Source organism: Telmatherina bonti (assembly GCF_933228915.1).
Source record: "Telmatherina bonti genome assembly, chromosome: 3".
Classification (NCBI taxonomy): domain Eukaryota; kingdom Metazoa; phylum Chordata; class Actinopteri; order Atheriniformes; family Telmatherinidae; genus Telmatherina; species Telmatherina bonti.
The window spans coordinates 21,649,628-21,661,362 of NC_136621.1; the positions used below are offsets into that span (position 1 = coordinate 21,649,628).

General features: G+C 38.5%; 1 protein-coding gene across 1 annotated transcript; it reads right to left on the bottom strand.

Moving 5' to 3' along the window:
• Window positions 1-1,263: 1,263 nt before the first annotated feature.
• Window positions 1,264-11,489, bottom strand: LOC306773289 (E3 ubiquitin/ISG15 ligase TRIM25-like; the record flags this gene model as incomplete). The annotated part of the gene is made up of 8 exons (XM_079263060.1): window positions 1,264-1,985; window positions 3,399-3,569; window positions 5,267-5,305; window positions 5,385-5,544; window positions 5,942-6,094; window positions 6,364-6,444; window positions 8,754-8,849; window positions 10,890-11,489. 8 exons carry the CDS (start codon window positions 11,487-11,489, stop codon window positions 1,444-1,446), a joined length of 1,842 nt encoding a protein of 613 aa, XP_079119186.1. The 3' UTR covers window positions 1,264-1,443.
• Window positions 11,490-11,735: the final 246 nt, after the last annotated feature.

Genomic DNA, 11,735 nt, shown 5'->3' on the forward strand with positions numbered 1-11,735 from the left:
ACATAGGTGTGTTAACACCTTAAACACAAACATAAATGCACGCTCTCACGTCTGGTGTGTCCCCTCGGCAAGCTGACTTTTCATATTATATGAAATATATATACATTTGAATATGCATTTGAATGTAGACACACAAACACAAATGAACACATCTTGGGTTGTGCGCTGTTAAGCTTCCTTTACTTGGCTTACTTCAACATCTGAGTCAAAGCAACTTCAACCATAATAATATCCTCAGACTGATAATTCAGACTGCTAACAAAAATAGCCAGACTACTAATTTACAAAAGCCAGTTTATTGAGTGACAGTGAAATAAACTCATCTGAAAAGATGCTTAATTATTTTATGAATTCATATGGAGAAAACAATAACAGAGGCACAATTGTGGTCAAGAAATACAAGAATACAAAAATTTAAAGGCCAGAATAGGCTGTTCTGTCAGGTTTCACCACGACATTTTGTAGGATAATGCACTTTGTGGCTGAAGTAGGGATAGGTAGTTTGGTTTGCATTTCCAAACAAATAAATTTCACAAATGAATATAGTAGGAGAAAAATGGTATACAAAAACAAGTCAAGCCAAGTAAATTACTGTCAGATGGATGGCAATCTCAAGATGACTTGAGTACTTTGATGATGCAGTCTGGTTTTGTTGTCTTTGGAGTTCAAGTGTTTAATATACTTTCTTTGATTGTCTAACTTAGAAATCCTAACAGTGCACAGTTTTTCCTGAATCAAGATAATAATCACTGTAAAAAAGACATTACTAACAAAAAGGCAGATAAGTCTTCACAGTGAAGACAAGATAAATGGAAACTTACATCACAATTGTTTCAAGCTTATCGTTCGATTCTAGAAAGAGGAGTAAGGGAGATTAAACCAGCAGTAAACTATTCCCAGTCACAGGATTAGACAGAGGTATGTTTTTGGGACCATTGCTTTTTTTTTTATGGCATTTGATTTTGAAATAAAAACAAACAAAAAAAACCAAACTGCCTACACAAGATATGAAACATCATCAAAGAGAAACACCTTCTGAAAAGCTGCATCTATCCCTTCCCAGAATTAAAAAAGATGGAAGGATGGATGTAAGTTTTGCCATGCTACAATTCAGTGCATCTAATCCAGAAGAAAGTTAAAAAAAAAAAAAAAAAAAAAAAAAAAAAAAAACCCTCTCATATTTACCAAGGTTTTGAGTAGATTTGCAGTAAAAACCAAATGTGAATGAATACTTATTAGTATATTACTGACAAATGTCTCAACTGGAAATTTTAAATATCCCTACATGTAAATTTGCTGCATGGGTCATTTTCATTACAAACACTGACACAGACGGAAAAGCACAAGTATAAATAATGGGTATAGAGGATAAAATAAAGTACAAGCATATTGGTATTTTTAAGTTTGCCTTCTGGCTCTTTGTCACACAGTGTATACAGCCTGTCACACAGACCCTTCCTGAGGGCAGATCAGCAGTGTGGAATCCAGATACAGACGGAAAGCTGGGTACAATGGCTGAGTGAACTGGCAAAAAAATGTGTGCAGAAGCACCACTGAGTCCGACACACTGTAGAAGGACAAGGCACCTTTCTGGTATTCTAGGAAAACACCAATCCTGGGGCAGGGTGGGGCAGCCACTGTGGTCTTCCGGTTATCATGCCATGCAGCATATCCAGCATGTGTACACCTCAGTCGCCAAGAGTTCTTGTTGCGCCCAAGAAGGCAAGGCTTTCCACCACCTTTGCGTCCGATTCCTCGGTAGGTGACACCAATGTCAACCCATCCTCCTCCCCTCCACTCCACTTCCCAGTAGCTGGCAACACCAAACTGGCCCTCCTTGCATAGGACTTGGGCCACTGAATCAAAACGTTGGGGATGAGGGACATAGGACTGTGGATCCTCACCACAATGGACACCCTCAGGTCCCTCCAGTAGTACTAGAGTTGGGTGGGCTGTATCAGGATCCATTGATAGATGACGTGAAACTTCAAGAAAAGACACAGACAGGAGAAAAGGTGAAGACATCACGAGGCAGCATTGAGATATTTAACACTCCCAACAGAAAAATGTTGTGCAGTAGATTGCAGGAGTCATTTTGGTGCACAACATTCATTTGAATGGTTTTCCAAGAAATGTAAACTTCTAATGTGTTTACTATCTTGGTCCCTCAAGACACACTCCTCGACAAGTTTTAGATGGATCCCAATTTAAACACAGTTGACAAAAATAGTAGCTTGCTAATAGTTTTGCAAAGTACTTGATGGTAATTTGTTGTGAAAGTCCATTTATCCCAATCAAGTAGTCAGAGCACAAAGTCATCTACAGTTAAGCCCAGAAATCTTTGGACTATAACCTCAATCTTCATGATTTGGGCTCTACATGCCACCACACTGGAGTTGAAATGAAACAACTAAAATGTAATTGAAGTACTGAGCTTTTGGTGTAAATCAGGGATTTAACAAAATATCCTGTTACAAATAAAGCATTTTGTAATTGCAACTTTTATACAAAGTCTCCTCATTTCAGGGGTTCAAAAGTAATTGGACAATCGAAATTACTGTAAATGAAATATTTATTTTTAATACTTCGTTGGAACCCCTAAAGATCGTTAAACACAGGGTTTCCTCCTTTGTGATCCTTTGGTCAACCTGGACAGCAGCTGTCTTTAGTTGTTGCTTTCAGGTCTTTCTACTAACTCCCTCTTAATATCTGATGACTGGCTCAGCCATGAGAGAATATTCTACTTCTTTGCCTTAAAAAATGGGTGAAGGGGGTTTCCATCACTACAGAAAGAATCCTAGAAGCATCCACTTCTCTTGCCAACAACTTTTAAATGTAAACGCTACAAATAGAATCAACTCCAGACCTTGATGAATGATGGATTGAGGAGTAAATTGCTAGTGAAGCCAATGAAATAGCCTTAAAGTTAAAAGTCCAATTACTTTTGGTCCTTTGAAATAAAGGCAGCTACATATCAAAAGGTTGTATTTCTTAAATTTTGCTTCCGATTTTGCTGCAAATACCCTCTAATCTAATAAAAAAAACAAACTTCTTCCTGACTGAGACTAAAACCAGTGGTGGGGAACTTTGGCCCTCATCCTGCAAGCTTCCGCTGTGTCCCTGCTCTAACACACCAGTTTCAAATTAAATTAAACTTAAACTTGATAGGCTGTTGGATCCATTTGATTTTGATCAGGTGTGTTAGAGCAAGGGCACATGGAAAACATGCAGGACTGACAACCGCTGTCCTAAACGGACCTTTAAAATAACATGTTCCTCTCTACAGCAGAGGAAGCCATGCACCGAAAATGACTGAAACAGAAGCTGGGTAACAACAACTCTTTCATATATGGTCTTTGGGTATATGCCACCTCTCAGAAGAAAGATGATGTACTTACATCTGAGGAAAGATGCCCTCATTCTCTGATCAGCTGGCTGCAGAGACACAGTGGACAGAGGGAATGAGACTGGCACTTCTAAATGGAGGGGTGACAAAATAAAAATCAGCAGGTGGTAAAACATGTGTAACAGACTTACAGAACATAAATATGTATGAATGGCATTATTATCTAAAGCAGAATGCTAGAATAGCAACCATCTATTCAGTGTCACAGTTGTCACAACAAGGTTAGATGGAATTTCTCCCACAGTGCCATACAGGTTTTTTTTCAGAGAGAATCGCCATTCTATCTTATATGGCTCTCTTACCTCTATTGGTATCCTGTATTTGTTGAGGTTTGAAGTTCTCTGCACCATGATTCAGACCACCTTCCCAAATACAATACAATACAATACAATACAATAAGTGGTTTATTTTGGAAACTGTGAAGAGAATCTGTACTTTCACTCACTTTTCCTTTAATTAAAGCATTTTTTTAAACATTATTAAAGTTAAAGAAGAGTCTGAACAACAAGAAATAAAATATCTATGCCCTAGCTGCTATGTCAATACAACTAATAGTATCATCAGTGATGTCCAGTCTTTCTATTTCTATCAGAATTAGGTTTCAAAGTAAAAAAAAAAGACAAATCTGCATTTTTAAGGTAAACTACAACTTGAAAAGCTCCCCAGAATAACAAATGACATATCAAATATCAATAATGTAATATTTGGAGAGCTCTATTGGCATAAACTGAATTTGCATAACTATGTTACGATGGAGTCACTTGAAGATGACCTCAGGGTGAGCTCTTTATTTCTAATGACCCATTTAGTCCAACATGTTGGGCTGCCAGGTTTCTACAGGAGCGCAGAAATGACAATCCAGACCTAGTGTGAACCATTATAACTTTTAGGAAGTTTTAGCTTTTTTATTTACATGCTTGTGAGAGGAGGTTGAGGCGAGGCTGCTCAGTTAGCTGCAAGTTGCAAATTAACCAGTAGATGTCACTAAATACAACACGCTGCCACTTTAAGGACAAAGATAGAAGGATTTCTCTCAGGTTCCCATCATGTGTTGCAAATTGCCGATGAAGCCAGGCTTCTGGAATGGCTAAAAAACAGAATGATGTGTCTAGATGCACTTTTATATCAAGTCAAATTCTGAGCATGTTAGCATGTCTGCTTCTTCAGAAGAGAAATTGATTTAAAGGGCGGCTGATGGGTTGATAGAAATGTAAATGGGGTGGATAAAGAATACAACAACTACTCCTACAACTACTTCTACTGCTAATAATGATAATAATAATAAAGAAAAATTATAATAATAGCAACAATAATAATAAAAATAATAATAACCAGCATTAACTCTGTTATTCAGTGATAGACTGGTCAATAAGCAGTTAGTCAGGGTTGTCCATATGCAAGACACATCACCCTCCTTGCTGTCTGTGCTGGCATCACTGGTGTATAAATGTGTATGACTGTTTCACTGGTAGTTTGAAAAGTCGTATGCATGCATTGGCTGCCATGTGTCTGCCAGTCATTCCCATGGCATCCAAAAGCATCCCTGCACTAGTCAATTATGAAGATTTGGGAGAAAATAGACATAAACAGCTAATAACAAAAGCTGACAATTATTCAGTTTACTTTTCATGTTTCTTGAAAATCCCAAAGAAAACATTCATTTGGTCTAAAAGGATGGATCTAAGCTGAACAGCTGGACATGAGGCAGAGAGTGACGGATCAGACGACATCCTGTGCTTTTAAACATCAATATTTAAACGTCTGCTGTTCATCGCAGTGTTATTTGTCATGTAAAACCTCAGACATGACTCTCCTAAAGACTGTGTGTCTGTGTCTGTGTGTCAGGTTTCTTATGCTTACCTATTACATACTCTCTACTCGGGACACTGTTCTCATTAACTGGAAGAAAAAAATAATAAAAGAGTGAAATTGAGTGGGAAAGTGTGTTGTGTGAGAGAATGCAGGCAATTTAATGTACCTGCACAACTGAGCTTGTCAACCTCCTCCCTGCAGACTTCTTCCACACGACTACGGAGGTGGCACAGCACCCTTCTGGCACTGCTGAAGGCCTCAGTTGGCAGACGAGAGACTTCCGATGGCTGATTGGTTGCAGGTGGGATGCAGAGAAGAGGAGCAGCCTGACCCAGTAAAAAAAACAATGAGTAAAGAAATACATTGCTGCTTCAGCCTTTCCTCTTTCTATTCTTAATCCCTCACACAACTGGACTTTGAAAACAGCTCTTAGGCTGCATTACAGACTAATATGATTGGGTCTTTATTTGGGGCTGCAGTAAAAGAAGTACCACAAAAACCTCTACAAAAATTACAAACATAAAACAAAAAGTTAATCCTTTCTACAAGACGACATAGCCATAGCCAAAACCGGCTCATCAAGCAGTAGGTGTTCTTATCTTGCTAAAATGAACATCATTGTGCTAATTATTTCAGAAACCTTGATAAAAAGAATAATAAGCCTCAGAATTATGTTAAGCCACTAGTGATGGTCCTACATATTGTTCTCCTTTTTCTCTTCACCTGTAAGAAGTGGACACTGTCTTCAGTTTGCAGCAACTTGCTCATCTCTTCATCTCTCTTCCTCAGCTCCATCAGGTCTCTCTTCAGCTGGTCTACGTCTCGTATGGCTCGTCCCACCACCATTCGCTCCTTTGCCTCAAGCATTGGTCGAACCTATGACACACAAAATGCCTTACAGCCCATGACTCCTTCAAAGATGTGCAAAATAGAAATCCATTCACTCTAACATTATTGTGAATAGTTTATAACTTATAACAAGTTAAGGGAAGGGAAGTAACTTGTCTAAAATCAAAAGTACAATTAGAGGACAATTGAAAAATAGTTTGATTACTTCTGTTAATTTTGTTGCTGTTAAGCTACCTTTACTAGAACTTTAGAATTTGGCAGCCTTTTAGCTGCTACTCCTCGATCCTGCTTCTCACCTCAGACTTTGTTTTCTCCAGGTGGAGAGCCATGTCAGCAAACAGGGCTTCGCTGTCCTCCAGAACCACTGCTGCTGACACCTGAAACACGACAAAACAGACAAGAAAATCACCCTGACAGCTTTTACTTTCTGGAATAAAAATGAAGTATTAAGTGACAACCCAACAACTTTATCTCATCAACTGATACCTGATACATGCCTCTAAAAAGAACTCTGTCTCCTGATGCCAAACTCCCTTCAGCTGTAATCTTATTTTATCCCAACTGGTGTGTGTGTGTGTGTGTGTGTGTGTATACACACATTATATTATATATATTTAATTTTTCTTCATGCAGTGAGATGGACTGGGCCAGGCCAATTTTGATGGACAATATTTCCCTTAAAGAAAAATAGACTGTAGGTCCATGTTTAAGTCAACATTTCTTTGTACATCTTGAGAGAGACAAGACAAAATGTTTCCGTCTGTTTTTCATGAGCCTAAACAGTGAAAGACATGAGAGCTGGTAGGACACGATGGAAGGAAGGACGTGATGCCCATGAGATGCAGTGGACAAAGTTTTCTTAGAAGACCTAATGAGCTTCTCAGAAACTGGGGCATAGATTAGTTTTACTCTGAAATCTGACACGATAATTCTTCTGAGGAAGGATGCGTGTGTGTGTGTGTGTGTGTGAGTAAGAGACAGCTCTTCCTTGTATGTGCCGTGAGGGGTCATGAGTGTGTTCAGTTTGTGTCATAATGCAGAGTTAAACATCACAGTGACTAAGAGCACAAAACCTGATTCAAAATCACAAATCTTGATATAAAAATACCCTTTTATCATATATTATTTTGTTTTCAGAATAATATGTAATTAGTTTATTTGTATTCGAGCAGAAGAAGATCCATAATCATAATTACACTAAGGTAAACAAACCGAATGGGACTGTTTAACACAGATTAAAAATCTATAATAGAAAAAAGTTTAAATGTTAAAACTCCCACATATTTCAAATTTTCATTGAAATGATAGAAATCAAACTGAATGCTTTTACTAATTAGATTTTTTTTTTAAAAATTAGGTATCAAAACACCGTAAATGTACAGCAATTGCCTACAAGACATCATTTTATACAAAAATAATATCTATTTATAGATGCAATTATAAATGTAGTTTATTTCGTTGCAAGGTAATCACTGATGGTGCGTCATGTCACACAAATATAATTAACCATTGTGGCCTCCTCAATTATGGCACCCTCTGTGACCATCTGCCCTTTCTGTCCACACAGGAATAACTGCTATTAAATCATCATATGTCAATATTTTTCCAATTTATATTTTCATTTAAAAAAAAGAAAAGACTTGTTGACACATCAAGCTGGTGGAACTTTTTTCTTGTGGGGCTCTGAGAAGTATCGTGTGATTGGTTGAACATTTGAGGTGGGCGTGGTTAACATGGAAAAGATGGAAGCGGACAGTTGCCGCTCTCGCATTTCTGCAGATTCAGATAAAATAGATTGTTCTAATAAAACAACTGATAAAGGTGGTGAGAAAGTACGATTATTTTCACAGCATGTAGCATCTAAACACATGGACCCAGCCGTGGCCACCCCGTCTGCTGCAGACAAAGTTTCTTGTTAGATATGAAATAACAACTTTCTGCAGTTATTATATATTTAACAGATTTATGGCAGCTTTTGGCAGCTGCTTGGATGCTTGTGGCCATGAGGCTCACCAGAAGGTACCAAATTCATCAACAGAATATAATAGACATTTAACAGCAAAAGACACTGGTCACAAATTTATTAACAAAAAGAAGAGGTATTGCAAAATCTCATGGGACTTGCTACAACACAACGGATGGAAACTAGCCCTTGGCAACAAGCCGACATGTTTATATGCATGCGTTCTATCATGTTTGTTAATTTACGTGCATTGTCCCAAACAAATAAAAAATTAATTAATAATAAATACCACAGCTGAAATGACCACCAACTAAAACAAAAGTTGAGAAAAATAGACAACAATGTCAAGAAGGGGGGCATACAGTTTAAGTTACCTTAAACTGTGATTTTGTGAGGTAAAGATGAAGGTCTCAGATAACAAGTGTAACATTTTTCCAGGTAAACTCATGTGTGCTAGTTGATTTCTCTGAGCGATCAGTTGCACAGATGATGTTTCAGAGATGTCTTATGTCTTGGGACTTAACCTGCTACAAGGAACCAGCTCATTTCTTGGAAGTGCTCTGCTCCTGATGACATAGCTTGTTCATAGAAATTGAATTAGCTGAAACAGTGGCATCCATGCCTACGTGTATGTGTGTGTGTGTGTGTGTGTGTGTGTGTGTGTGTGTGTGTGTGTGTGTGTGTGTGTGTGTGTGCGTGCATGTGTGATTGCTTTTGTGTCACCTTGAGGGACTCTAAGTTTTGTTGAAACTCTTCCAGCTCTCGTTCTCTTGTCCGTATCCTCCCCTGGAGCATCCTCTGAGACTCCTGGAGCGTCAGCTAACAAACAGACAGGCAGACAGATAAACAGACCGACTGTTAATACAGTCATGACAAAAAGAAAGTTACTTGCCATCAGTTGTAATGTTATAAATATAAGCATTTCATTAAAGTTATGTGGTCTTAAAGTTAGGTAGATAAAACCTCAGGAGAAAACAACACATGACATATCACAATGTCTCATTATTTCACAAAAAAATTCAGCCAGAATATAAATTCACCATGTGAATACCATATAGACTGTTATTGCTTTGATAAAATGATGTGAAGTTACAGCCAAGTGCTGTTATCACATGCACTAGATAAACTCATCAGTAAGTATGAGCACCTCTATAAAAACAGAAGTGTATAAAACTTTGCCAATCTGATTGTTCATTAAATACTGTGACTTCCACCCTTTGTCCATTTCCTACATTGATTTTATATGTATACAGTATTAGAATCTGAGATTCATTGATATCCACAGTGTCTTCACTAAATTGTGGCATTTGTTGCATGTTTATACCTCAGTTTGTTCTCTTGTAGTTATGAAAATGCCAAAGATCTATTTTTCCTGTTCTGGACCATTACTATCCAAATTTTCAGGGATCCAGATCTATGTTTGATATCTTGTAAACCTTGTTGGGAACTTGTGCTTTTTGGCACCATGACCATTTATTGTGGAGTTATATACATATAAATGGTAACACTTTACAATAATGGTACAAATCATATACTTAAGTAATGTGTAACTCGTGATGAAATAATGCATTAATTAATGAAGACTTTATCATGAATTCCTGTTGCTCATCATGAACTAATGATGATGTTAATGTTGATTCATGTGATTACTTTATCCTTAATTGATCATTAATTAACATCAGTTCACTGTTAATTCAGAAATATGTTTACATATTTGCCAGTTTAAATAGAAATATACAATTGTATTATATATCTTGTAGTATGTACTGTCTTTCTTTTCATTTTCATGTATGCAAGACACACTCAAAGAAGTTCATTTGGGTAAACATGGATGTAAAAGCGCTTTGAGTGACTATTAATAAAGGTTGATTGTAGGTTTTTATGTTTTGATGTTTCTAAAGCAGCTATGTATTTGATATAAAGCATTTCCATACATACTAGTGTCATATCTTTGTTAAATGTACTGCATTCATCCAGTCACTTTAAAGCCCTAATATTCACTCCAAGCGCTTTTACACATCCATGTTCACCCACATGAACTTCTTTGAGTCAGTCCAGCTTTAAATAAAAATGAAAATAAAAGTAGCAGGGAATTAAATTCTATATTTGTATCTAAACCAACAAATTTGTTGATGAATTAACAGTAAATTAATGTTCATCGACTGATGATCAATTAGGGGTCAAGTCATCTCAAGTATCATCATTAGTTCAAGTTGAGCAACAGGATTTCATGATAAAGTCTTCATAAATTAATACATTAGTTCATCATGAGTTACACATTACTTAAGTATATGATTTGTACCAATATTGTAAAGTGAATATTTTAATAAAATTGAAGTGGTCACATCTCGCAATACAAAATAAAGAATCTGGATACAATTCCTGGTTCCAGATGTTCATCCGGATCACTTTAAAAATGTAATGAAATCTCAGTTAAACCAGGACAATTCTCAGAAAAAAAAAAGTAACTAACACAAATCAGGACATTCAGCTCCCACTGGCAGCTTTTAGCTTAAAGTTTCTAACAGATAACAAACAAACAAACAAACGAATAAACACCAGAAAAAACATCACATCCTTGGCGAAGGTGACAAATAAAAACGGTTGATTCCTCTAAAAATGTCAGGTACATGGACTGGACAAATGCAATGAAAAAAAACAAACAGTCAAAGCTGCCTTCAAAAAGCCAAAATATGTGTTTAAGACGCTTTAAAAGAAGACCAAGAATTAAGGCTTCCTTTAAAAAAAAAAAAAAAAAAAAAAAAAGTTTGTCAAGAAATGAGGCTGGCACAAACTTTTGTATCACTGTAGCTAACTACTCCTGTAAATTTGTTTAGGGACTCTCACCTAGTAGCCTACCTGTCTCTTGGCTCTCTGCGCATCCAAATTCCGCACCTCCTCCTGGTCAGCCTCGCACAGCAGGCAGGCCCCGCTCAGCGAGGGCCCGGCTTCCGCCTCAGAGCAGCCGCCTGCGGGCTCCAGACCGAGGCGGTGCTGGGCGCACAGCCTCTCCGCCAGATAAACCACCGCTGCCACCAATTTGTGCCGTCGCAAAGTGCCGACCTCACGGTGCGGTAGGAGGTGGAGGTCACAGAAAGACGCCAGACACACAAGACACGACTTGTCCGCTCTCAGTTTACCCTCCGCCGGGCAGAAGTCGCACGGTACCCCCCCACCTCCTGCAGAGTACAGCTCCGGCGCCCTGACCATCTCGCTTAACTTCAGTTTGTCGACGACCTCCGCCAGCACCGTGTTCCTCCGCAGCACCGGCCGAGGACTGAAAGCCTCCCGGCACTGGGGGCAGCTGAACTGGCCCGACTCCGTCTGGTCCCAGAAGTTGTTGATGCACACCATGCAGTAGGTGTGTCCGCAAGGGATGGACACCGGGTCTCTCAGGATGTCCAGGCAGATTGGACACCTGAACTGGTTCTCAGTCACAGAGATATTAGCTCGAGCCATCTCGGTCGGATCTCCTGAGTTGCCGGACGGCCTCTGAGCTGCCTGTTGAGCGTCTCTTTAGGAAAAGAAAAACCTTTCCCAATTCCGTGTATGTTGTTGTGAAAGACAGATACAAAAATAGTCCTTCCGCAGTGTCATACATCCCATCATGCTTTTCATTTTCCGCGCCCTCAGTGCTGTCTTACAGGCATGTAGGCGACTGTCAGGGAACAGATTGTATGAACACATGATCAACCTTTTGTGTTT